The sequence below is a fragment of the Cygnus atratus genome, chromosome 14 (genome assembly GCF_013377495.2).
Source record: "Cygnus atratus isolate AKBS03 ecotype Queensland, Australia chromosome 14, CAtr_DNAZoo_HiC_assembly, whole genome shotgun sequence".
Lineage (NCBI taxonomy): Eukaryota > Metazoa > Chordata > Aves > Anseriformes > Anatidae > Cygnus > Cygnus atratus.
In genome coordinates this window covers 12,319,839-12,344,879 of record NC_066375.1, presented here as the reverse complement: position 1 = coordinate 12,344,879, position 25,041 = coordinate 12,319,839, and the positions used below count along the sequence as shown (strand labels likewise).

The 25,041-nt window shown below is 51.6% G+C and overlaps 3 protein-coding genes and 1 pseudogene across 3 annotated transcripts in view; all 4 read right to left on the bottom strand.

Moving 5' to 3' along the window:
* The window catches only part of LOC118256220 (protocadherin beta-4-like), a 46,573-nt gene extending 29,107 nt beyond the window's left edge, over positions 1 to 17,466 (bottom strand). The window contains 2 exon segments of the mRNA XM_050713711.1: positions 14,877 to 15,834; positions 15,836 to 17,466. Coding sequence (XP_050569668.1) covers positions 14,877 to 15,834; positions 15,836 to 17,319 — 2,442 coding nt within the window. The 5' untranslated portion in view covers positions 17,320 to 17,466.
* LOC118256215 (protocadherin beta-15-like) lies at positions 303 to 3,271 on the bottom strand. The gene has a single exon (XM_035562952.2). It carries the CDS (start codon positions 3,050 to 3,052, stop codon positions 617 to 619), a length of 2,436 nt encoding a protein of 811 aa, XP_035418845.1. The 5' UTR covers positions 3,053 to 3,271; the 3' UTR covers positions 303 to 616.
* Positions 8,381 to 10,275, bottom strand: LOC118256221 (protocadherin beta-4-like; annotated as a pseudogene).
* A 4,527-nt stretch (positions 17,467 to 21,993) lies between the features above and the next one.
* LOC118256149 (protocadherin beta-15-like) lies at positions 21,994 to 24,942 on the bottom strand. Its single transcript, XM_035562889.2, has one exon. It carries the CDS (start codon positions 24,940 to 24,942, stop codon positions 21,994 to 21,996), a length of 2,949 nt encoding a protein of 982 aa, XP_035418782.2.
* Between the last annotated feature and the right edge of the window lie 99 nt (positions 24,943 to 25,041).

The window sequence follows — 25,041 nt, the reverse complement described above, 5'->3', positions numbered from 1 at the left end:
CAAAGTCTGGCTCTGCTGGTTTTTGCTGTGCCGTGGTTAAGATGAGATGGCGGAACTCAGTACAAAGCATGCTTCTTGCCAACGGAGGTGGAAGAAATGCAGTGCGAAAACACATGGTGCTCACACGTCTCACACAGAGAGATCCAGGACTCAGCAAACAAAGAGAGGAGCACTTGCATCGCACTGAAACACAGGGCTAATGTCTTTCTTCCCTGCAGACAAGGGAGGAGGGCTATACTGCACTGTCATCTGCCCAACCACAACATTGTGTTTCAGCACAGAATAAAACAGGGTGACAGCCAAGGTTTTACCTAATGAAAAGCACTTAGCCAGGGAACCTGGATAAAATATTCCTCATGAAGCAGTTTGGAAAAGCCAATATCAGAGCTGAAACATATCATTGCATGAGGAGACAGGCCATATTTTTCTTATATTTTTCTTATTTTTAATCTTTTTGGAAGGGTGAAGAAAAACATATATCTGACTAAGTGTTAGAGGGTCAGTTGTAAAGCCGATTACAAATGAAGATTTAATCTTCAGGAAAAAAGACTGAGTGTAATAAGCCAGATCCCTTCCAGCTCCAAGGCATGAAGCCTTTCACTGCATGGACTCAGACCTAGTTAAAGGGAAACCCATTAAAGTGTCCAACAGATGGTGGACCAGAGATGTCCAGGGCTGCATCCCCCATGGAGTTAGGGACTGGTGGGAAATCCTCTGCACCATCAACACCCCTGGCTGTGCCAGAGTGCTGTGGTGGCAGGCTGGGGAGGATGGGCTTCAGGAACTTGAACTCGCTGTTGCCTGAGCCCGTGGTCAGGTTGATCTCGTAGCAATAGGTGTGGGGCAGGGTCCCAGCAGCAGCCCCATCAGCCAGACTGCTCTGCAAGTTGCCTGTGCCATACAGCACGTGCCCTCCTTTCAGCTCCTTTCTCTTGCACACCTTGCAAGCAACAAAGGCTGCGACAGATGTGAGGAAGAGGAGGGAGACAAAGACCAGTGAAATGATTAAATAGATTGTCAGGGAGCTGTCTTCATCCTGCACAGCCACCTCCTGCTGTGGCAGGTGTTCCTGCGAGAGGCCGTTGAGGAGGAGTATGCTCAGTGCTGCAGTGGCTGACAGTGGTGGCCTCCCATTGTCACGCACCAGCACCTCAAGCTTCTGCTTCACGGCATCCCTCTCTGTCACTGGCCTCCTCAGCCGTACCTCCCCATTTTGGGTACCCACAGCAAACAGCCCAGGATCTGTGGCCCTTAGAAGATGGAAGGAAAGCCATGAGTTCTGACCAGAGTCGGCATCAACGGCCACCACTTTGGTGACCAGGTCCCCAGCCTCGGACGAGGCTGGCACCAGCTCACTGGATGGCGGGCTGCTGTCCTGTGCAGGGTGCAACACCAGTGGGGCATTGTCATTCTCATCCACCACAAGGAGGCGGACGGTGACGTTGGTGCTGAGGGGAGGGGACCCCGCATCGGTGGCACTCACCAGCACCTCAAGCTGCCTCACCTGCTCATAGTCCAGTGGACGCAGCACAAACACATGTCCGTTCTCTGAGTTCACAGAGATGCAGGAGCAGGAGTCCTGCTCTGCAGGCGGTACAGGCCTCAGGGAATAGATCACCTTGGCATTGGGTCCTGCGTCTGAGTCCACTGCACTGACAGCCCCAACAAGCACTGCAGGGATATTGTTCTCTCTCACATACATGGTGTATGATGTCTGGTTGAAGACAGGGGCATTGTCATTGACATCGGAGATGTCCACCGTGAAGGTCTGCGTAGTGGTGAGAGGAGGAGACCCTGCATCTGCCGCTGTGATAACCACAAGGTACTGAGCTGTCTCCTCACGGTCCAATGTGCTCACGGTCACTAGCTCATAGTAATTCTTATAGGCTGGCCTTAGGGAGAAGGAGAGCTGGTCTTCAAGGGCACAGGTGATCTCCCCATTCACACCAGAATCCTGGTCCCTCACAGCAAATACAGCTACCAGTGTCCCAGGCAGTGTGTTCTCAGGGAGGGGGCTGCTGAAGGAACTGACCACCACCTCTGGTGCATTGTCATTCACATCCATCACCTCCACCACTACATTGCACATGCCTGAGAGGCCTCCACCATCAGTTGCCCGCACACTGAGTTCATATTTCTGTGTGGTCTCAAAATCCAGGGGCTTTGTGACTCGAATTTCACCACTCATGGTGTCAATCGTGAAAGCCAATTGGCTTTCACTGACTGCTTGGCTGAACCTGTAGGAGATGTCACCATTCAGTCCCACATCTGCATCTGTGGCTACAACTCTGAGAACCACAGAGCCTGCTGGGGCACTTTCCAAAACCTGACCAACGTACATGTCCTGAGTAAAGATGGGAGCATTGTCATTTACATCTAGAACCACGATGTGTATTTGGGTGGTCCCGCTCCTACGTGGAGAGCCACCGTCCACAGCAGTGAGACTGAAAAGCAACTCTGGCTGCTCCTCTCTGTCTAGAGGCTTTTCCAAAACCAATTCTATGAACTTATTTCTTGGGTGCTTAAAAGAAACACTGAAGTACTCGTTCTCAGGAGTGATGCTGTAAGTTTGGATGCTGTTGCTGCCAACGTCCAGGTCCTGAGCCGCCTCCACGGGGAAACGTGAGCCAGGGTCGCTGGTTTCCAGGATCTGAAAAGTGACTCGTTCCTCGGGAAAGACCGGCGAGTGGTCGTTGACGTCCTCCACGGCCACCTCGACCCGAAAGAACTGCAGCGGGTTTTCGAGCAGGAGCTCGAAGGCGAGCGTGCAGGTAAGCGAGCGGCCGCACATCTCCTCGCGATCGAGCCGCTCCGCCAGGACGAGGCGGCCGGTGGCGCGCTCTAAGCGAAAGTGCTGCCGGCCGGCCGGTGAGGCAATGCGTGCCCTGCGAGCCGACAGCTGCGCCGGGGTCAGCCCCGCGTCCTCCGCCACGTTGGCCACCACGGAGCCGCTCTCCCCCTCCTCGGCTACGGAGTAGCGGATGGGCTCGCAGCGAACGCGCGGCACGCACAGCAAAGCACACACACAAAGCACTTGCCTTGCAGACGCCATGGCGGGGCGGCGGACACCCTCCGTGTGCCGCAGTCCTCCGCGGGAAGCGGCGCCCGGCAGCAGCGCGGCGGGAAGCGGCGGGCGCCCTCCCTCGCGGCCTCCCTCTCTCCCTCCTCGCCGAGGCCGGCTGGCGGCCCGCAGCGCGGCCGTCCGGGACGGCCAGCGGATGCTGCGGAGGACGGCGCGGAGGACCGCTCGCCGCCGCCTCCCGGCTGCGCTGCGCTGCGTTGTACTGGGCTCGGCCGCCTCCCCGCCCGCAGCCGCTCGCCGCCGCCTTGGCCAGGAGCACCACCCTGCGGCCCGCGGCGGGACTGCTCCGGGACGGGACGCGCTCCTGGCCGCCGTCTCTCAGCCTTTGCCAAACGCCGGCGTACTCACAGAGCTTGCCTGCAAACAACATCGCTACAAGGACTCTCCCAACAGCAGCAGCCTTTTTATTGTGGCAGGAATCGCGCTCGAGTGTTCTTTCCAGGTCACCTTTCCAGGAAAGCGCGTCCTGCTTGGCGGTCATGTGGCTTATGACTGCAGCGCAAAGCAGCGTGAGCTTTTCCAAATGCTCAGTGCCATACCATCGTTGTTCCAACAACCTGTTCAACTTTCTTCTGCCTGTGGTGACAGTCCTTCTTCAGGGGAATAGGTAACACAATGCTCAAACACAGCTCATACAGGAAAAGAGAAAGGGAAAAGGAGAATGAGAGCTTTCTAAAACCGTGAAACCATGAAAAAATCATTTCAGGACTGCACTCTCGTCTCATGGAGAAGCTCGAGCAAATGGGAAGGAAAGCGATGGGATGAAAATGGGACACCTGTTTTTAACTTTGTCTTGGGACACAGTCGTCCATTTACCTTAGAATCCAGGCAAACTGAAGTTCACAGTGCTTTATAGCTACTATCAATCTCAGCATTGTGAATGATTCTAGAGCTTTGAGTCAATCTCCAGGAGAGAGCCAACCCTCCTTTTCTAAACTACAGGGATCACTGGTTGTGCACGTTTTTTCTGTCCCCTGGAGGTGACAGCACTCAGTCTAAGCACCTCTCTTGCTGGCCAAGCTGGAGGAACACACATCACAAGCACACACTGGGCTCACGCATCTCAGACAGAGGAATCCAGGACCCAGCTAAGAAAGAGAGCAGCACTTGTGCTGCATTGAAACACAGGACTCACGCCATCCTTTCCCTGCTGACATGGGAACATGGTTAAAGTGCATTACATGAGCGTGACTTGCTTTGCTTTTAAGGCAGGATGGCCAAGCGGCATTGCCATGAGAATGATCTTTGTCTGCCCAATCTCACCCCTGTGTTACATCCCAGAAAAAGACAGGGTGAGGTCAACAGCGTTCCCTAACAAGCAGGACAAAGAATTTAAGGAACCAATGTATTTAGCAAGACAAAGAACTTAACCAATTTAAAGAGCCAAACCCTACTAATGAAGCACTTCAGAAAAGATACTGTCGAGATGAAACATATCATTGCCTGAAGGATGGAGACTTAGTTTCTTTCTTTTTATTTTATTTGTTTCATATTATTTATTTTCGAGGAGTAGAGAAAGATGCCAGTGACTTAGTGTTAGAGGGTCATTTGCAAGGCCAATTACAAGTACAAATTTACTCTCCAGGAAAACAAACAAACAAACAAACAAACAAAACACCTAAGTGTCATGAGCTAGATCCCTTCCAGCTCTAAAATGCTAGACAGGGTTTGGCCTCACCAGTGGTGAACAGAGGAGATGGATGACTTCCCCTGACCAGCACATGATACTCCGTTGACTTGCTCACAATACTCTGCTGATGCAACCTGAGACATCATTAGCCTTCTTTATGGCAAGGGCATGCTGCTGGCTCAGGTCCAGTCCACTGTAACCCCCAGCGCCTTTTCCACCAGGCTGCTTTCCTGGAACATGGCATTGTTCATCCCCAAGTGAAGGACTTTCCATTGCTCCTTGTGGAATTCCGTGAGGGTCCTATCAGTCCATTTCTCCAGTTTCTCCAGGTCCTTTCAATGACAGCAACACCATCTGCTGTAGCCAACACTCCCCTCCCTCACCCCCACACCTGTTTTACAGCACCTGCCAACTTACACGGGATGAATTCTGTCCCATCAGCGTTATTTTTAAGGACATTAAAAAGGAGTGCAATCAGTATTGACCCATGGGGTACACCAAGAGTTCCTGGCATCCAAACGGATTTTGTGCCACTGATCACCACCCTTCGGGGCCCAGCTGCTCAGCCATTTCTTATGCTCAGTGCTCACAAGGCCCACAGGAGACCTTCCAGCAAATCCCCGGTACCCACTCTCTTCCTTCAGGCACTAGCCACCACACCTCCAGGTAGAAGACACATGCACCCATAACAATACCTCAATTAAAGAACACCCCCAAAAATAAATAAATAATTCCCAGTTGTAGAAAAAAAAGAAAAGGATCCTTTACAGAGCTTTCCTGCAAAGAACATTACTACAAAAACTTTTTTCTACAACAACATCATTTTATTGCCAGTATTTCGCAAAGAGCAACCCCAGCTCACGAAAAACTTCGGAAAAGACAATATAAGAGCTTAAACATATAATTCCCTGAAGGACAGAGACTTTAGTTTCTTTCATTTCATTTATTTCTTTATTTATTTTGGAGGGGAGGAAAAAATTACATTTTCCTTAGTGTTAGAGGGTCATATGTGAGTGCAGTTACAAGTGTACATTGACTCTGCAGGAGACAAAGGTAAGTGTCATGAGTTACATCCCTTCCAGCTCTAAAATACTAGATAGGGTTTGGCCTCACCATTTGTGAACAGAGGAGAAGGAAGACTTCCCTTCACCTGCTCAAGATACTCCCTTGACCAGCTCATGACACTCTGCTGATACAACCTAAGACACCGTTAGCCTTCTTTATGGCAGGGACACGCTGCTGGCTCAGGTTCGACTTGCCTCCGTAGGACCTCCTATGCCTTTTACACAAGGCTGCTCTTCTGGAACATGGGATTGTTCCTCCCCAAGAGAAGGACTTTGCACCTCTCCTTGTGGAATTCCATGAGGCTCCTGTCAGCCCTTTTCTCCTGGTTCTTTCAATGACAGCAGCATCCTCTGCTGTAGCCAACACTGCCACCTCCTCCCCACACACTCCCATTTTATGGCATCTGCCAATTTACAGAGTTACACTCTGTCCCATCATTGGGATTATTTATAAGGACGGTAAACAGGAATGCAACCAGTATTGACCCATGATGTACACCAAGATTTCCTGGCATCCAGCCGGAATTTGTGCCACTGATCACCACCCTTCTGGGCCCAGCTGCTCCACCACTTCTTATGCTCAGTGCTCACAAGACCAACAAAAGGCGTTCTAGCAAATCCCTGGTACCCACTCTTTCCCTCCAGGCACCAGCGGCCACATCTCGTGGTAACGGATATGTGCCCCCATTACAAAACCTCAGTCAAGGAACCATATAATAATAAACCCCTCCCAGAATTTGGAAAACTAAAAATGGGTGCTTCACAGAGCTTTCCTAGAAAGAATATTACTACAAAGACTCTCTCCACAACAGCATCCTTTTTATTGCCAGAATGGCAATCAGGCATTCAGTTCATTTCACTTTTACATACAAGGGTATACCAGCTTAAAAATGATATGGCGTGTAATGCAGCACAACATAACATGAGGGTGTTTAAATATCCAGTCCAGTAACAACTTCTTTCCAACAACCCATTGTTACAGGTTGGGTGTCAGTCCTTCTTAAGGGGAATTCGTAAGACAATGCTTAAACATACAGCCAAAGGAGAAGGGGAAAAAAGGAAAATGTAAGCATTCTAACAAAAATCCAGAAAACCATACTATGATAGCTCTCAACTCTCGTTGAGGAATCCCGGCAAGCAGGAATGAAAACAATGACACCAAACTGTATTCTACTTTTAAAATCTATCTTGGTTCCACTTGTAGACAAAGGTCCTCTGAGGCAACATGGAGACTTGAAGTTCAATCCACCGAAACACAATGATCACGGTCAAAGCCCTGTATAATTAGAGTCTATACCGGAATCTTCAGTGCTGTTATAGTTTTGAGTCAATCCCACGCAGATGGACCACTGCAAAGTCTGGCTCTCCACATTTTTGCTGTGTCCTGGAGAAGATGAGACGGTGGAACTCAGTACAAAACATGCTTCTTGCCAACCGAGGTGGAAGAAAATGCAGTGCAAAAACACTTGGTGCTCACAGGTCACACACAGAGAGATCCAGGACTCAGCAAACAAAGAGAGGAGCACTTGCACTGCAGTGAAACACAGGGCTAACGCTTTCCTTAATTTGCAGACAAGAGAGAAGGGCTATACTGCACTGTCATCTGCCCAACCACAACATTGTGTTTCAGCACAGAATGAAACAGGGTGACAGCCAAGGTTTTTCCTAATAACAAGCACTTAGCCAGGGAGCCTGGATCAAAACTTCCTCATGAAGCATTTTGGAAAATACAATATCAGAGCTGAAACATATCACTGCCTGAGGGAAAATGCCTTAGTTTTCTCACATTTTTTTATTTCTAATCCTCTTGGAGGGGTGAAGAAAAACATACTTCTGACTTACTGTTAGAGAGTCACTTGTGAAGCCAATTGTCAAGGCAGATTTAATCTCCAGGAAACAAGACTGAGTGTCATGAGCCAGATCCCTTCCAGCTCCAAGGCATGAAGCCTTTCACTGCATGGACTCAGACCTAGTTAAAGGGAAGCCCATTAAAGTGTCCAACAGATGGTGGACCAGAGATGTCCAGGGCTGCATCCCCCATGGAGTTAGGGACTGGTGGGAAATCCTCTGCACCATCAACACCCCTGCCTGTGCCAGAGTGCTGTGGTGGCAGGTTGGGGAGGATGGGCTTCAGGAACTTGAACTCGCTGTTGCCTGAGCCCGTGGTCAGGTTGATCTCGTAGCAATAGGTGTGGGGCAGGGTCCCAGCAGCAGCCCCATCAGCCAGACTGCTCTGCAAGTTGCCTGTGCCATACAGCATGTGCCCTCCTTTCAGCTCCTTTCTCTTGCACACCTTGCAAGCAACAAAGGCTGCGACAGATGTGAGGAAGAGGAGGGAGACAAAGACCAGTGAAATGATTAAAAAGATAGTCAGGGAGCTGTCTTCATCTTGCACAGCCACCTCCTGCTGTGGCAGGTGTTCCTGTGAGAGGCCGTTGAGGAGGAGTATGCTCAGTGCTGCAGTGGCTGACAGTGATGGCCTCCCATTGTCACGCACCAGCACCTCAAGCTTCTGCTTCACGGCATCCCTCTCTGTCACTGGCCTCCTCAGCCGTACCTCCCCATTTTGGGTACCCACTGCAAACAGCCCAGGATCTGTGGCCCTTAGAAGGTGGAAGGAAAGCCACGAGTTCTGACCAGAGTCGGCATCAACGGCCACCACTTTGGTGACCAGGTCCCCCACCTCAGACGAGGCTGGCACAAGCTCACTGGATGGCGGGCTGCTGTCCTGCGCAGGGTGCAACACCAGTGGGGCATTGTCGTTCTCGTCCACCACGAGGAGGCGGACAGTGACGTTGGTGCTGAGGGGAGGGGACCCCGCATCGGTGGCACTCACCAGCACCTCAAGCTGCCTCACCTGCTCATAGTCCAGTGGACGCAGCACAAACACATGTCCGTTCTCTGAGTTCACGGAGATGCAGGAGCAGGGGTCCCGCTCTGCAGGAGGTACAGGCCTCAGGGAATAGATCACCTTGGCATTGGGTCCTGCATCTGAGTCCACTGCACTGACAGCCCCAACAAGCACTGCAGGGACATTGTTCTCTCGCACATACATGGTGTATGATGTCTGGTTGAAAACAGGTGCATTGTCATTGACATCGGAGATGTCCACTGTGAATGTCTGGGTAGTGGTGAGGGGAGGAGACCCTGCGTCTGCCGCTGTGATGACTACAAGGTACTGAGCTGTCTCCTCACGGTCCAATGTGCTCACGGTCAATAGCTCATAGTAATTCTTATAGGCTGGCCTTAGGGAGAAGGAGAGCTGGTCTTCAAGGGCACAGGTGATCTCCCCATTCACACCAGAATCCTGGTCTCTCACAGCAAAGAGGGCGACCACTGTCCCAGGCTCTGCATTCTCAGGGACGGGGCTGCTGAAGGAACTGACCACCAGCTCCGGTGAATTGTCATTCATATCCACCACCTCCACCAACACCTTGCAGAGTGCCGAGAGGCCCCCACCATCAGTTGCCCGCACACTGAGCTCATATTTCTGTGTGCCCTCGAAGTCCAGGGACTTTGCGACTCGAATTTCACCACTCTTGGTGTCAATTGTGAATGTGGACTGGATGTCCCCAAGAACATTGCTGAACCTATAGGAGATGTCACCATTCAGTCCCACATCTGGATCAGTAGCCACGACACTGAGAACCACAGAGCCCATTGGGGCATTTTCCAAAACCCGACCAATGTAAAGCTTCTGTGTGAAGGTAGGAGCATTATCATTTACATCTAGAACTATGATATGAATTTGGGTGCTCCCGCTCCTAGGTGGAGAGCCACCGTCTGTAGCAATGAGACTGAAAAGGAACTCCGGCTGCTCCTCTCTGTCTAGTGTTTGATCTAAGACTAAGTCGACATACTTGTCATCGTCACTGTGAGTCCCGAAAGAAACACTGAAGTACTCATTCTCGGGAGCGACGCTGTAAGCCTGGATGCTGTTGCTGCCAACGTCCAGGTCCTGAGCTGCCTCCACGGGGAAACGTGAGCCAGGGTCGCTGGTTTCCAGGATCTGAAAAGTGACTCGTTCCTCGGGAAAAAACCGGCGAGTGGTCATTGACGTCCTCCCACGGCCACCTCGACCCGAAAGAACTGCAGCGGGTTTTCGAGCAGGAGCTCGAAGGCGAGCGTGCAGGTAAGCGAGCGGCCGCACATCTCCTCGCGATCGAGCCGCTCCGCCAGGACGAGGCGGCCGGCGGCGCGCTCTAAGCGAAAGTGCTGCCGGCCGGCCGGTGAGGCAATGCGTGCCCGGCGAGCCGAGAGCTGCGCCGGGGTCAGCCCCGCGTCCTCCGCCACGTTGGCCACCACGGAGCCGCTCTCCCCCTCCTCGGCTACGGAGTAGCGGATGGGCTCGCAGCGAACGCGCGGCACGCACAGCAAAGCACACACACAAAGCACTTGCCTTGCAGACGCCATGGCGGGGCGGCGGACACCCTCCGTGTGCCGCAGTCCTCCGCGGGAAGCGGCGCCCGGCAGCAGCGCGGCGGGAAGCGGCGGGCGCCCTCCCTCGCGGCCTCCCTCTCTCCCTCTCGCCGAGGCCGGCTGGCGGCCCCGCAGCGCGGCCGTCCGGGACGGCCAGCGGATGCTGCGGAGGACGGCGCGGAGGACCGCTCGCCGCCGCCTCCCGGCTGCGCTGCGCTGCGTTGTACTGGGCTCGGCCGCCTCCCCGCCCGCAGCCGCTCGCCGCCGCCTTGGCCAGGAGCACCACCCTGCGGCCCGCGGCGGGACTGCTCCGGGACGGGACGCGCTCCTGGCCGCCGTCTCTCAGCCTTTGCCAAACGCCGGCGTACTCACAGAGCTTGCCTGCAAACAACATCGCTACAAGGACTCTCCCAACAGCAGCAGCCTTTTTATTGTGGCAGGAATCGCGCTCGGGTGTTCTTTCCAGGTCACCTTTCCAGGAAAGCGCGTCCTGCTTGGCGGTCATGTGGCTTATGACTGCAGCGCAAAGCAGCGTGAGCTTTTCCAAATGCTCAGTGCCATACCATCGTTGTTCCAACAACCTGTTCAACTTTCTTCTGCCTGTGGTGACAGTCCTTCTTCAGGGGAATAGGTAACACAATGCTCAAACACAGCTCATACAGGAAAAGAGAAAGGGAAAAGGAGAATGAGAGCTTTCTAAAACCGTGAAACCATGAAAAAATCATTTCAGGACTGCACTCTCGTCTCATGGAGAAGCTCGAGCAAATGGGAAGGAAAGCGATGGGATGAAAATGGGACACCTGTTTTTAACTTTGTCTTGGGACACAGTCGTCCATTTACCTTAGAATCCAGGCAAACTGAAGTTCACAGTGCTTTATAGCTACTATCAATCTCAGCATTGTGAATGATTCTAGAGCTTTGAGTCAATCTCCAGGAGAGAGCCAACCCTCCTTTTCTAAACTACAGGGATCACTGGTTGGTCACGTTTTTTCTGTCCCCTGGAGGTGACAGCACTCAGTCTAAGCACCTCTCTTGCTGGCCAAGCTGGAGGAACACACATCACAAGCACACACTGGGCCACGCATCTCAGACAGGGAGATCGAGGACCCAGCTAAGAAAGAGAGCAGCACTTGTGCTGCATTGAAACACAGGACTCACGCCATCCTTTCCCTGCTGACATGGGAACATGGTTAAAGTGCATTACATGAGCGTGACTTGCTTTGCTTTTAAGGCAGGATGGCCAAGCGGCATTGCCATGAGAATGATCTTTGTCTGCCCAATCTCACCCCTGTGTTACATCCCAGAAAAGACAGGGTGAGGTCAACAGCGTTCCCTAACAAGCAGGACAATGAATTTAAGGAACCAATGTATTTAGCAAGACAAAGAACTTAACCAATTTAAAGAGCCAAACCCTACTAATGAAGCACTTCAGAAAAGATACTGTCGAGATGAAACATATCATTGCCTGAAGGATGGAGACTTAGTTTCTTTCTTTTTATTTTATTTGTTTCATATTATTTATTTTCGAGGAGTAGAGAAAGATACCAGTGACTTAGTGTTAGAGGGTCATTTGCAAGGCCAATTACAAGTACAAATTTACTCTCCAGGAAAACAAACAAACAAACAAACAAACAAAACACCTAAGTGTCATGAGCTAGATCCCTTCCAGCTCTAAAATGCTAGACAGGGTTTGGCCTCACCAGTGGTGAACAGAGGAGATGGATGACTTCCCCTGACCAGCACATGATACTCCATTGACTTGCTCACAATACTCTGCTGATGCAACCTGAGACATCATTAGCTTCTTTATGGCAAGGGCATGCTGCTGGCTCAGGTCCAGTCCACTGTAACCCCCAGCGCCTTTTCCACCAGGCTGCTTTCCTGGAACATGGCATTGTTCATCCCCAAGTGAAGGACTTTCCATTGCTCCTTGTGGAATTCCATGAGGGCCCTATCAGTCCATTTCTCCAGTTTCTCCAGGTCCTTCAACGACAGCAACACCATCTGCTGTAGCCAACACTCCCCTCCCTCACCCCCACACCTGTTTTACAGCACCTGCCAACTACACGGGATAAATTCTGTCCAATCAGCGTTATTTTTAAGGACATTAAAAAGGAGTGCAATCAGTATTGACCCATGGGGTACACCAAGAGTTCCTGGCATCCAAACGGATTTTGTGCCACTGATCACCACCCTTCGGGGCCCAGCTGCTCAGCCATTTCTTATGCTCAGTGTTCACAAGGCCCACAGGAGACCTTCCAGCAAATCCCCGGTACCCACTCTCTTCCTTCAGGCACTAGCCACCACACCTCCAGGTAGAAGACACATGCACCCATAACAATACCTCAATTAAAGAACACCCCCAAAAATAAATAAATAATTCCCAGTTGTAGAAAAAAAAGAAAAGGATCCTTTACAGAGCTTTCCTGCAAAGAACATTACTACAAAAACTTTTTTCTACAACAACATCATTTTATTGCCAGTATTTCGCAAAGAGCAACCCCAGCTCACGAAAAACTTCGGAAAAGACAATATAAGAGCTTAAACATATAATTCCCTGAAGGACAGAGACTTTAGTTTCTTTCATTTCATTTATTTCTTTATTTATTTGGAGGGAGGAAAAAATTACATTTTCCTTAGTGTTAGAGGGTCATATGTGAGTGCAGTTACAAGTGTACATTGACTCTGCAGGAGACAAAGGTAAGTGTCATGAGTTACATCCCTTCCAGCTCTAAAATACTAGATAGGGTTTGGCCTCACCATTTGTGAACAGAGGAGAAGGAAGACTTCCCTTCACCTGCTCAAGATACTCCCTTGACCAGCTCATGACACTCTGCTGATACAACCTAAGACACCGTTAGCCTTCTTTATGGCAGGGACACGCTGCTGGCTCAGGTTCGACTTGCCTCCGTAGGACCTCCTATGCCTTTTACACAAGGCTGCTCTTCTGGAACATGGGATTGTTCCTCCCCAAGAGAAGGACTTTGCACCTCTCCTTGTGGAATTCCATGAGGCTCCTGTCAGCCCTTTTCTCCTGGTTCTTTCAATGACAGCAGCATCCTCTGCTGTAGCCAAACACTGCCACCTCCTCCCCACACACTCCCATTTTATGGCATCTGCCAATTTACAGAGTTACACTCTGTCCCATCATTGGGATTATTTATAAGGACGGTAAACAGGAATGCAACCAGTATTGACCCATGATGTACACCAAGATTTCCTGGCATCCAGCCGGAATTTGTGCCACTGATCACCACCCTTCTGGGCCCAGCTGCTCCACCACTTCTTATGCTCAGTGCTCACAAGACCAACAAAAGGCGTTCTAGCAAATCCCTGGTACCCACTCTTTCCCTCCAGGCACCAGCGGCCACATCTCGTGGTAACGGATATGTGCCCCCATTACAAAACCTCAGTCAAGGAACCATATAATAATAAACCCCTCCCAGAATTTGGAAAACTAAAAATGGGTGCTTCACAGAGCTTTCCTAGAAAGAATATTACTACAAAGACTCTCTCCACAACAGCATCCTTTTTATTGCCAGAATGGCAATCAGGCATTCAGTTCATTTCACTTTTACATACAAGGGTATACCAGCTTAAAAATGATATGGCGTGTAATGCAGCACAACATAACATGAGGGTGTTTAAATATCCAGTCCAGTAACAACTTCTTTCCAACAACCCATTGTTACAGGTTGGGTGTCAGTCCTTCTTAAGGGGAATTCGTAAGACAATGCTTAAACATACAGCCAAAGGAGAAGGGGAAAAAAGGAAAATGTAAGCATTCTAACAAAAATCCAGAAAACCATACTATGATAGCTCTCAACTCTCGTTGAGGAATCCCGGCAAGCAGGAATGAAAACAATGACACCAAACTGTATCTACTTTTAAAATCTATCTTGGTTCCACTTGTAGACAAAGGTCCTCTGAGGCAACATGGAGACTTGAAGTTCAATCCACCGAAACACAATGATCACGGTCAAAGCCCTGTATAATTAGAGTCTATACCGGAATCTTCAGTGCTGTTATAGTTTTGAGTCAATCCCACGCAGATGGACCACTGCAAAGTCTGGCTCTCCACATTTTTGCTGTGTCCTGGAGAAGATGAGACGGTGGAAACTCAGTACAAAACATGCTTCTTGCCAACCGAGGTGGAAGAAAATGCAGTGCAAAAACACTTGGTGCTCACAGGTCACACACAGAGAGATCCAGGACTCAGCAAACAAGAGAGGAGCACTTGCACTGCAGTGAAACACAGGGCTAACGCTTTCCTTAATTTGCAGACAAGAGAGAAGGGCTATACTGCACTGTCATCTGCCCAACCACAACATTGTGTTTCAGCACAGAATGAAACAGGGTGACAGCCAAGGTTTTTCCTAATAACAAGCACTTAGCCAGGGAGCCTGGATCAAAACTTCCTCATGAAGCATTTTGGAAAATACAATATCAGAGCTGAAACATATCACTGCCTGAGGGAAAATGCCTTAGTTTTTCTCACATTTTTTATTTCTAATCCTCTTGGAGGGGTGAAGAAAAACATACTTCTGACTTACTGTTAGAGAGTCACTTGTGAAGCCAATTGTCAAGGCAGATTTAATCTCCAGGAAACAAGACTGAGTGTCATGAGCCAGATCCCTTCCAGCTCCAAGGCATGAAGCCTTTTCACTGCATGGACTCAGACCTAGTTAAAGGGAAGCCCATTAAAGTGTCCAACAGATGGTGGACCAGAGATGTCCAGGGCTGCATCCCCCATGGAGTTAGGGACTGGTGGGAAATCCTCTGCACCATCAACACCCCTGCCTGTGCCAGAGTGCTGTGGTGGCAGGTTGGGGAGGATGGGCTTCAGGAACTTGAACTCGCTGTTGCCTGAGCCCGTGGTCAGGTTGATCTCGTAGCAATAGGTGTGGGGCAGGGTCCCAGCAGCAGCCCCATCAGCCAGACTGCTCTGCAAGTTGCCTGTGCCATACAGCATGTGCCCTCCTTTCAGCTCCTTTCTCTTGCACACCTTGCAAGCAACAAAGGCTGCGACAGATGTGAGGAAGAGGAGGGAGACAAAGACCAGTGAAATGATTAAAAAGATAGTCAGGGAGCTGTCTTCATCTTGCACAGCCACCTCCTGCTGTGGCAGGTGTTCCTGTGAGAGGCCGTTGAGGAGGAGTATGCTCAGTGCTGCAGTGGCTGACAGTGATGGCCTCCCATTGTCACGCACCAGCACCTCAAGCTTCTGCTTCACGGCATCCCTCTCTGTCACTGGCCTCCTCAGCCGTACCTCCCCATTTTGGGTACCCACTGCAAACAGCCCAGGATCTGTGGCCCTTAGAAGGTGGAAGGAAAGCCACGAGTTCTGACCAGAGTCGGCATCAACGGCCACCACTTTGGTGACCAGGTCCCCCACCTCAGACGAGGCTGGCACAAGCTCACTGGATGGCGGGCTGCTGTCCTGCGCAGGGTGCAACACCAGTGGGGCATTGTCGTTCTCGTCCACCACGAGGAGGCGGACAGTGACGTTGGTGCTGAGGGGAGGGGACCCCGCATCGGTGGCACTCACCAGCACCTCAAGCTGCCTCACCTGCTCATAGTCCAGTGGACGCAGCACAAACACATGTCCGTTCTCTGAGTTCACGGAGATGCAGGAGGCAGGGGTCCCGCTCTGCAGGAGGTACAGGCCTCAGGGAATAGATCACCTTGGCATTGGGTCCTGCATCTGAGTCCACTGCACTGACAGCCCCAACAAGCACTGCAGGGACATTGTTCTCTCGCACATACATGGTGTATGATGTCTGGTTGAAAACAGGTGCATTGTCATTGACATCGGAGATGTCCACTGTGAATGTCTGGGTAGTGGTGAGGGGAGGAGACCCTGCGTCTGCCGCTGTGATGACTACAAGGTACTGAGCTGTCTCCTCACGGTCCAATGTGCTCACGGTCACTAGCTCATAGTAATTCTTATAGGCTGGCCTTAGGGAGAAGGAGAGCTGGTCTTCAAGGGCACAGGTGATCTCCCCATTCACACCAGAATCCTGGTCTCTCACAGCAAAGAGGGCGACCACTGTCCCAGGCTCTGCATTCTCAGGGACGGGGCTGCTGAAGGAACTGACCACCAGCTCCGGTGAATTGTCATTCATATCCACCACCTCCACCAACACCTTGCAGAGTGCCGAGAGGCCCCCACCATCAGTTGCCCGCACACTGAGCTCATATTTCTGTGTGCCCTCGAAGTCCAGGGACTTTGCGACTCGAATTTCACCACTCTTGGTGTCAATTGTGAATGTGGACTGGATGTCCCCAAGAACATTGCTGAACCTATAGGAGATGTCACCATTCAGTCCCACATCTGGATCAGTAGCCACGACACTGAGAACCACAGAGCCCATTGGGGCATTTTCCAAAACCCGACCAATGTAAAGCTTCTGTGTGAAGGTAGGAGCATTATCATTTACATCTAGAACTATGATATGAATTTGGGTGCTCCCGCTCCTAGGTGGAGAGCCACCGTCTGTAGCAATGAGACTGAAAAGGAACTCCGGCTGCTCCTCTCTGTCTAGTGTTTGATCTAAGACTAAGTCGACATACTTGTCATCGTCACTGTGAGTCCCGAAAGAAACACTGAAGTACTCATTCTCGGGAGCGACGCTGTAAGCCTGGATGCTGTTGCTGCCAACGTCCAGGTCCTGAGCTGCCTCCACGGGGAAACGTGAGCCAGGGTCGCTGGTTTCCAGGATCTGAAAAGTGACTCGTTCCTCGGGAAAAACCGGCGAGTGGTCATTGACGTCCTCCACGGCCACCTCGACCCGAAAGAACTGCAGCGGGTTTTCGAGCAGGAGCTCGAAGGCGAGCGTGCAGGTAAGCGAGCGGCCGCACATCTCCTCGCGATCGAGCCGCTCCGCCAGGACGAGGCGGCCGGCGGCGCGCTCTAAGCGAAAGTGCTGCCGGCCGGCCGGTGAGGCAATGCGTGCCCGGCGAGCCGAGAGCTGCGCCGGGGTCAGCCCCGCGTCCTCCGCCACGTTGGCCACCACGGAGCCGCTCTCCCCCTCCTCGGCTACGGAGTAGCGGATGGGCTCGCAGCGAACGCGCGGCACGCACAGCAAAGCACACACACAAAGCACTTGCCTTGCAGACGCCATGGCGGGGCGGCGGACACCCTCCGTGTGCCGCAGTCCTCCGCGGGAAGCGGCGCCCGGCAGCAGCGCGGCGGGAAGCGGCGGGCGCCCTCCCTCGCGGCCTCCCTCTCTCCCTCTCGCCGAGGCCGGCTGGCGGCCCGCAGCGCGGCCGTCCGGGACGGCCAGCGGATGCTGCGGAGGACGGCGCGGAGGACCGCTCGCCGCCGCCTCCCGGCTGCGCTGCGCTGCGTTGTACTGGGCTCGGCCGCCTCCCCGCCCGCAGCCGCTCGCCGCCGCCTTGGCCAGGAGCACCACCCTGCGGCCCGCGGCGGGACTGCTCCGGGACGGGACGCGCTCCTGGCCGCCGTCTCTCAGCCTTTGCCAAACGCCGGCGTACTCACAGAGCTTGCCTGCAAACAACATCGCTACAAGGACTCTCCCAACAGCAGCAGCCTTTTTATTGTGGCAGGAATCGCGCTCGGGTGTTCTTTCCAGGTCACCTTTCCAGGAAAGCGCGTCCTGCTTGGCGGTCATGTGGCTTATGACTGCAGCGCAAAGCAGCGTGAGCTTTTCCAAATGCTCAGTGCCATACCATCGTTGTTCCAACAACCTGTTCAACTTTCTTCTGCCTGTGGTGACAGTCCTTCTTCAGGGGAATAGGTAACACAATGCTCAAACACAGCTCATACAGGAAAAGAGAAAGGGAAAAGGAGAATGAGAGCTTTCTAAAACCGTGAAACCATGAAAAAATCATTTCAGGACTGCACTCTCGTCTCATGGAGAAGCTCGAGCAAATGGGAAGGAAAGCGATGGGATGAAAATGGGACACCTGTTTTTAACTTTGTCTTGGGACACAGTCGTCCATTTACCTTAGAATCCAGGCAAACTGAAGTTCACAGTGCTTTATAGCTACTATCAATCTCAGCATTGTGAATGATTCTAGAGCTTTGAGTCAATCTCCAGGAGAGAGCCAACCCTCCTTTTCTAAACTACAGGGATCACTGGTTGGTCACGTTTTTTCTGTCCCCTGGAGGTGACAGCACTCAGTCTAAGCACCTCTCTTGCTGGCCAAGCTGGAGGAACACACATCACAAGCACACACTGGGCCACGCATCTCAGACAGGGAGATCGAGGACCCAGCTAAGAAAGAGAGCAGCACTTGTGCTGCATTGAAACACAGGACTCACGCCATCCTTTCCCTGCTGACATGGGAACATGGTTAAAGTGCATTACATGAGCGTGACTTGCTTTGCTTTTAAGGCAGGATGGCCAAGCGGCATTGCCATGAGAATGATCTTTGTCTGCCCAATCTCACCCCTGTGTTACATCCCAGAAAAAGACAGGGTGAGGTCAACAGCGTTCCCTAACAAGCAGGACAATGAATTTAAGGAACCAATGTATTTAGCAAGACAAAGAACTTAACCAATTTAAAGAGCCAAACCCTACTAATGAAGCACTTCAGAAAAGATACTGTCGAGATGAAACATATCATTGCCTGAAGGATGGAGACTTAGTTTCTTTCTTTTTATTTTATTTGTTTCATATTATTTATTTTCGAGGAGTAGAGAAAGATACCAGTGACTTAGTGTTAGAGGGTCATTTGCAAGGCCAATTACAAGTACAAATTTACTCTCCAGGAAAAACAAACAAACAAACAAACAAACAAAACACCTAAGTGTCATGAGCTAGATCCCTTCCAGCTCTAAAATGCTAGACAGGGTTTGGCCTCACCAGTGGTGAACAGAGGAGATGGATGACTTCCCCTGACCAGCACATGATACTCCATTGACTTGCTCACAATACTCTGCTGATGCAACCTGAGACATCATTAGCTTTCTTTATGGCAAGGGCATGCTGCTGGCTCAGGTCCAGTCCACTGTAACCCCCAGCGCCTTTTCCACCAGGCTGCTTTCCTGGAACATGGCATTGTTCATCCCCAAGTGAAGGACTTTCCATTGCTCCTTGTGGAATTCCATGAGGGCCCTATCAGTCCATTTCTCCAGTTTCTCCAGGTCCCTTCAACGACAGCAACACCATCTGCTGTAGCCAACACTCCCCTCCCTCACCCCCACACCTGTTTTACAGCACCTGCCAACTTACACGGGATAAATTCTGTCCCATCAGCGTTATTTTTAAGGACATTAAAAAGGAGTGCAATCAGTATTGACCCATGGGGTACACCAAGAGTTCCTGGCATCCAAACGGATTTTGTGCCACTGATCACCACCCTTCGGGGCCCAGCTGCTCAGCCATTTCTTATGCTCAGTGTTCACAAGGCCCACAGGAGACCTTCCAGCAAATCCCCGGTACCCACTCTCTTCCTTCAGGCACTAGCCACCACACCTCCAGGTAGAAGACACATGCACCCATAACAATACCTCAATTAAAGAACACCCCCAAAAATAAATAAATAATTCCCAGTTGTAGAAAAAAAAGAAAAGGATCCTTTACAGAGCTTTCCTGCAAAGAACATTACTACAAAAACTTTTTTCTACAACAACATCATTTTATTGCCAGTATTTCGCAAAGAGCAACCCCAGCTCACGAAAAACTTCGGAAAAGACAATATAAGAGCTTAAACATATAATTCCCTGAAGGACAGAGACTTTAGTTTCTTTCATTTCATTTATTTCTTTATTTATTTTGGAGGGGAGGAAAAAATTACATTTTCCTTAGTGTTAGAGGGTCATATGTGAGTGCAGTTACAAGTGTACATTGACTCTGCAGGAGACAAAGGTAAGTGTCATGAGTTACATCCCTTCCAGCTCTAAAATACTAGATAGGGTTTGGCCTCACCATTTGTGAACAGAGGAGAAGGAAGACTTCCCTTCACCTGCTCAAGATACTCCCTTGACCAGCTCATGACACTCTGCTGATACAACCTAAGACACCGTTAGCCTTCTTTATGGCAGGGACACGCTGCTGGCTCAGGTTCGACTTGCCTCCGTAGGACCTCCTATGCCTTTTACACAAGGCTGCTCTTCTGGAACATGGGATTGTTCCTCCCCAAGAGAAGGACTTTGCACCTCTCCTTGTGGAATTCCATGAGGCTCCTGTCAGCCCTTTTCTCCTGGTTCTTTCAATGACAGCAGCATCCTCTGCTGTAGCCAACACTGCCACCTCCTCCCCACACACTCCCATTTTATGGCATCTGCCAATTTACAGAGTTACACTCTGTCCCATCATTGGGATTATTTATAAGGACGGTAAACAGGAATGCAACCAGTATTGACCCATGATGTACACCAAGATTTCCTGGCATCCAACCGGAATTTGTGCCACTGATCACCACCCTTCTGGGCCCAGCTGCTCCACCACTTCTTATGCTCAGTGCTCACAAGACCAACAAAAGGCGTTCTAGCAAATCCCTGGTACCCATTCTTTCCCTCCAGGCACCAGCGGCCACATCTCGTGGTAACGGATATGTGCCCCCATTACAAAACCTCAGTCAAGGAACCATATAATAATAAACCCCTCCCAGAATTTGGAAAACTAAAAATGGGTGCTTTACAGAGCTTTCCTAGAAAGAATATTACTACAAAGACTCTCTCCACAACAGCATCCTTTTTATTGCCAGAACGGCAATCAGGCATTCAGTTCATTTCACTTTTACATACAAGGGTATACCAGCTTAAAAATGATATGGCGTGTAATGCAGCACAACATAACATGAGGGTGTTTAAATATCCAGTCCAGTAACAACTTCTTTCCAACAACCCATTGTTACAGGTTGGGTGTCAGTCCTTCTTAAGGGGAATTCGTAAGACAATGCTTAAACATACAGCCAAAGGAGAAGGGGAAAAAAGGAAAATGTAAGCATTCTAACAAAAATCCAGAAAACCATACTATGATAGCTCTCAACTCTCGTTGAGGAATCCCGGCAAGCAGGAATGAAAACAATGACACCAAACTGTATTCTACTTTTAAAATCTATCTTGGTTCCACTTGTAGACAAAGGTCCTCTGAGGCAACATGGAGACTTGAAGTTCAATCCACCGAAACACAATGATCACGGTCAAAGCCCTGTATAATTAGAGTCTATACCGGAATCTTCAGTGCTGTTATAGTTTTGAGTCAATCCCACGCAGATGGACCACTGCAAAGTCTGGCTCTCCACATTTTTGCTGTGTCCTGGAGAAGATGAGACGGTGGAACTCAGTACAAAACATGCTTCTTGCCAACCGAGGTGGAAGAAAATGCAGTGCAAAAACACTTGGTGCTCACAGGTCTCACACAGAGAGATCCAGGACTCAGCAAACAAAGAGAGGAGCACTTGCACTGCAGTGAAACACAGGGCTAATGCCTTTCTTCCCTGCAGACAAGGGAGAAGGGCTATACTGCACTCTCATCTGCCCAACCTTAACACTGTGTTTCAGCACACAATAAGGGTGATTGTCAAGGTTTTTCCGAATGTCAAGCATTTACACAGGGAGTCAGGATCACTCATGAAGCACTCTGGAGAACTCAATATCAGAGCTGAAACACATCATTGCATGAGGAGAAAGACCATAGTTCTTTTTTTTATTTCTAATCCTTTTAGAGGGATGAAGAAAAACACACATCTGACTCAGTTTTAGAGGGTCACATGTGAAGCCAATTATCAAGGCAGATTTAATCTCCAGGAAACAAGACTGAGTGTAATAAGCCAGATCCCTTCCAGCTCCAAGGCATGAAGCCTTTCACTGCATGGACTCAGACCTAGTTAAAGGGAAGCCCATTAAAGTGTCCAACAGATGGTGGACCAGAGATGTCCAGGGCTGCATCCCCCATGGAGTTAGGGACTGGTGGGAAATCCTCTGCACCATCAACACCCCTGCCTGTGCCAGAGTGCTGTGGTGGCAGGCTGGGGAGGATGGGCTTCAGGAACTTGAACTCGCTGTTGCCTGAGCCCGTGGTCAGGTTGATCTCGTAGCAATAGGTGTGGGGCAGGGTCCCAGCAGCAGCCCCATCAGCCAGACTGCTCTGCAAGTTGCCTGTGCCATACAGCACGTGCCCTCCTTTCAGCTCCTTTCTCTTGCACACCTTGCAAGCAACAAAGGCTGCGACAGATGTGAGGAAGAGGAGGGAGACAAAGACCAGTGAAATGATTAAAAAGATTGTCAGGGAGCTGTCTTCATCTTGCACAGCCACCTCCTGCTGTGGCAGGTGTTCCTGTGAGAGGCCGTTGAGGAGGAGTATGCTCAGTGCTGCAGTGGCTGACAGTGATGGCCTCCCATTGTCACGCACCAGCACCTCGAGCTTCTGCTTCATGGCATCCCTCTCTGTCACTAGCCTTCTCAGCCGTACCTCCCCATTTTGGGTACCCACTGCAAACAGCCCAGGATCTGTAGCCCTTAGAAGGTGGAAGGAAAGCCATGAGTTCTGACCAGAGTCGGCATCAATAGCCACCACTTTGGTGACCAGGTCCCCCACCTCAGACGAGGCTGGCACCAGCTCACTGGATGGCGGGCTGCTGTCCTGTGCAGGGTGCAACACCAGTGGGGCATTGTCGTTCTCGTCCACAACGAGGAGGCGGACAGTGACATTGGTGCTGAGGGGAGGGGACCCCGCATCGGTGGCACTCACCAGCACCTCAAGCTGCCTCACCTGCTCATAGTCCAGTGGACGCAGCACAAACACATGTCCGTTCTCTGAGTTCACGGAGATGCAGGAGCAGGAGTCCCGCTCTGCAGGGTGCACAGGCCTCAGGGAATAGATCACCTTGGCATTGGGTCCTGCATCTGAGTCCACTGCACTGACAGCCCCAACAAGCACTGCAGGGACATTGTTCTCTCGCACATACATGGTGTATGATGTCTGGTTGAAAACAGGTGCATTGTCATTGACATCGGAGATGTCCACTGTGAATGTCTGGGTAGTGGTGAGGGGAGGAGACCCTGCGTCTGCCGCTGTGATGACTACAAGGTACTGAGCTGTCTCCTCACGGTCCAATGTGCTCACGGTCAATAGCTCATAGTAATTCTTATAGGCTGGCCTTAGGGAGAAGGAGAGCTGGTCTTCAAGGGCACAGGTGATCTCCCCATTCACACCAGAATCCTGGTCTCTCACAGCAAAGAGGGCGACCACTGTCCCAGGCTCTGCATTCTCAGGGACGGGGCTGCTGAAGGAACTGACCACCAGCTCCGGTGAATTGTCATTCATATCCACCACCTCCACCAACACCTTGCAGAGTGCCGAGAGGCCCCCACCATCAGTTGCCCGCACACTGAGCTCATATTTCTGTGTGCCCTCGAAGTCCAGGGACTTTGCGACTCGAATTTCACCACTCTTGGTGTCAATTGTGAATGTGGACTGGATGTCCCCAAGAACATTGCTGAACCTATAGGAGATGTCACCATTCAGTCCCACATCTGGATCAGTAGCCACGACACTGAGAACCACAGAGCCCATTGGGGCATTTTCCAAAACCCGACCAATGTAAAGCTTCTGTGTGAAGGTAGGAGCATTATCATTTACATCTAGAACTATGATATGAATTTGGGTGCTCCCGCTCCTAGGTGGAGAGCCACCGTCTGTAGCAATGAGACTGAAAAGCAACTCTGGCTGCTCCTCTCTGTCTAGTGTTTGATCTAAGACTAAGTCGACATACTTGTCATCGTCACTGTGAGTCCCGAAAGAAACACTGAAGTACTCATTCTCGGGAGCGATGCTGTAAGCCTGGATGCTGTTGCTGCCAACGTCCAAGTCCTGAGCCGCCTCCACGGGGAATCGCGAGCCAGGGTCGCCCCTTTCCGGGATCTGAAAAGTGACTCGTTCCTCGGGAAAGACCGGCGAGTGGTCGTTGACGTCCTCCACGGCCACCTCGACCCGAAAGAACTGCAGCGGGTTTTCGAGCAGGAGCTCGAAGGCGAGCGTGCAGGTAAGCGAGCGGCCGCACATCTCCTCGCGATCGAGCCGCTCCGCCAGGACGAGGCGGCCGGTGGCGCGCTCTAAGCGAAAGTGCTGCCGGCCGGCCGGTGAGGCAATGCGTGCCCGGCGAGCCGAGAGCTGCGCCGGGGTCAGCCCCGCGTCCTCCGCCACGTTGGCCACCACGGAGCCGCTCTCCCCCTCCTCGGCTACGGAGTAGCGGATGGGCTCGCAGCGAACGCGCGGCACGCACAGCAAAGCACACACACAAAGCACTTGCCTTGCAGACGCCATGGCGGGGCGGCGGACACCCTCCGTGTGCCGCAGTCCTCCGCGGGAAGCGGCGCCCGGCAGCAGCGCGGCGGGAAGCGGCGGGCGCCCTCCCTCGCGGCCTCCCTCTCTCCCTCTCGCCGAGGCCGGCTGGCGGCCCGCAGCGCGGCCGTCCGGGACGGCCAGCGGATGCTGCGGAGGACGGCGCGGAGGACCGTTCGTCGCCGCCTCCCGGCTGCGCTGCGCTGCGTTGTACTGGGCTCGGCCGCCTCCCCGCCCGCAGCCGCTCGCCGCCGCCTTGGCCAGGAGCACCACCCTGCGGCCCGCGGCGGGACTGCTCCGGAACGGGACGCGCTCCTGGCCGCCGTCTCTCAGCCTTTGCCAAACGCCGGCGTGCTCACAGAGCTTGCTTGCAAATAGCATCGCTACAAGGACTCTCCCAACAGCAGCAGCCTTTTTGTGGCAGGAATCGCGCTCGGGTGTTCTTTCCAGGTCACCTTTCCAGGAAAGCGCGTCCTGCTTGGCGGTCATGCGGCTTATGACTGCAGCGCAAAGCAGCGTGAGCTTTTCCCAATGTTCAGTGCCATACCACCGTCGTTCCAGTAACCTATTCTTCTTCCTTCTGGTGAC

Excerpts from the sequence above, each read along its gene's own strand:
- LOC118256215 (XM_035562952.2), bottom strand. The coding sequence starts at position 3,052 with ATGGCGTCTGCAAGGCAAGTGCTTTGTGTGTGTGCTTTGCTGTGCGTG.
- LOC118256149 (XM_035562889.2), bottom strand. The coding sequence starts at position 24,942 with ATGACCGCCAAGCAGGACGCGCTTTCCTGGAAAGGTGACCTGGAAAGA.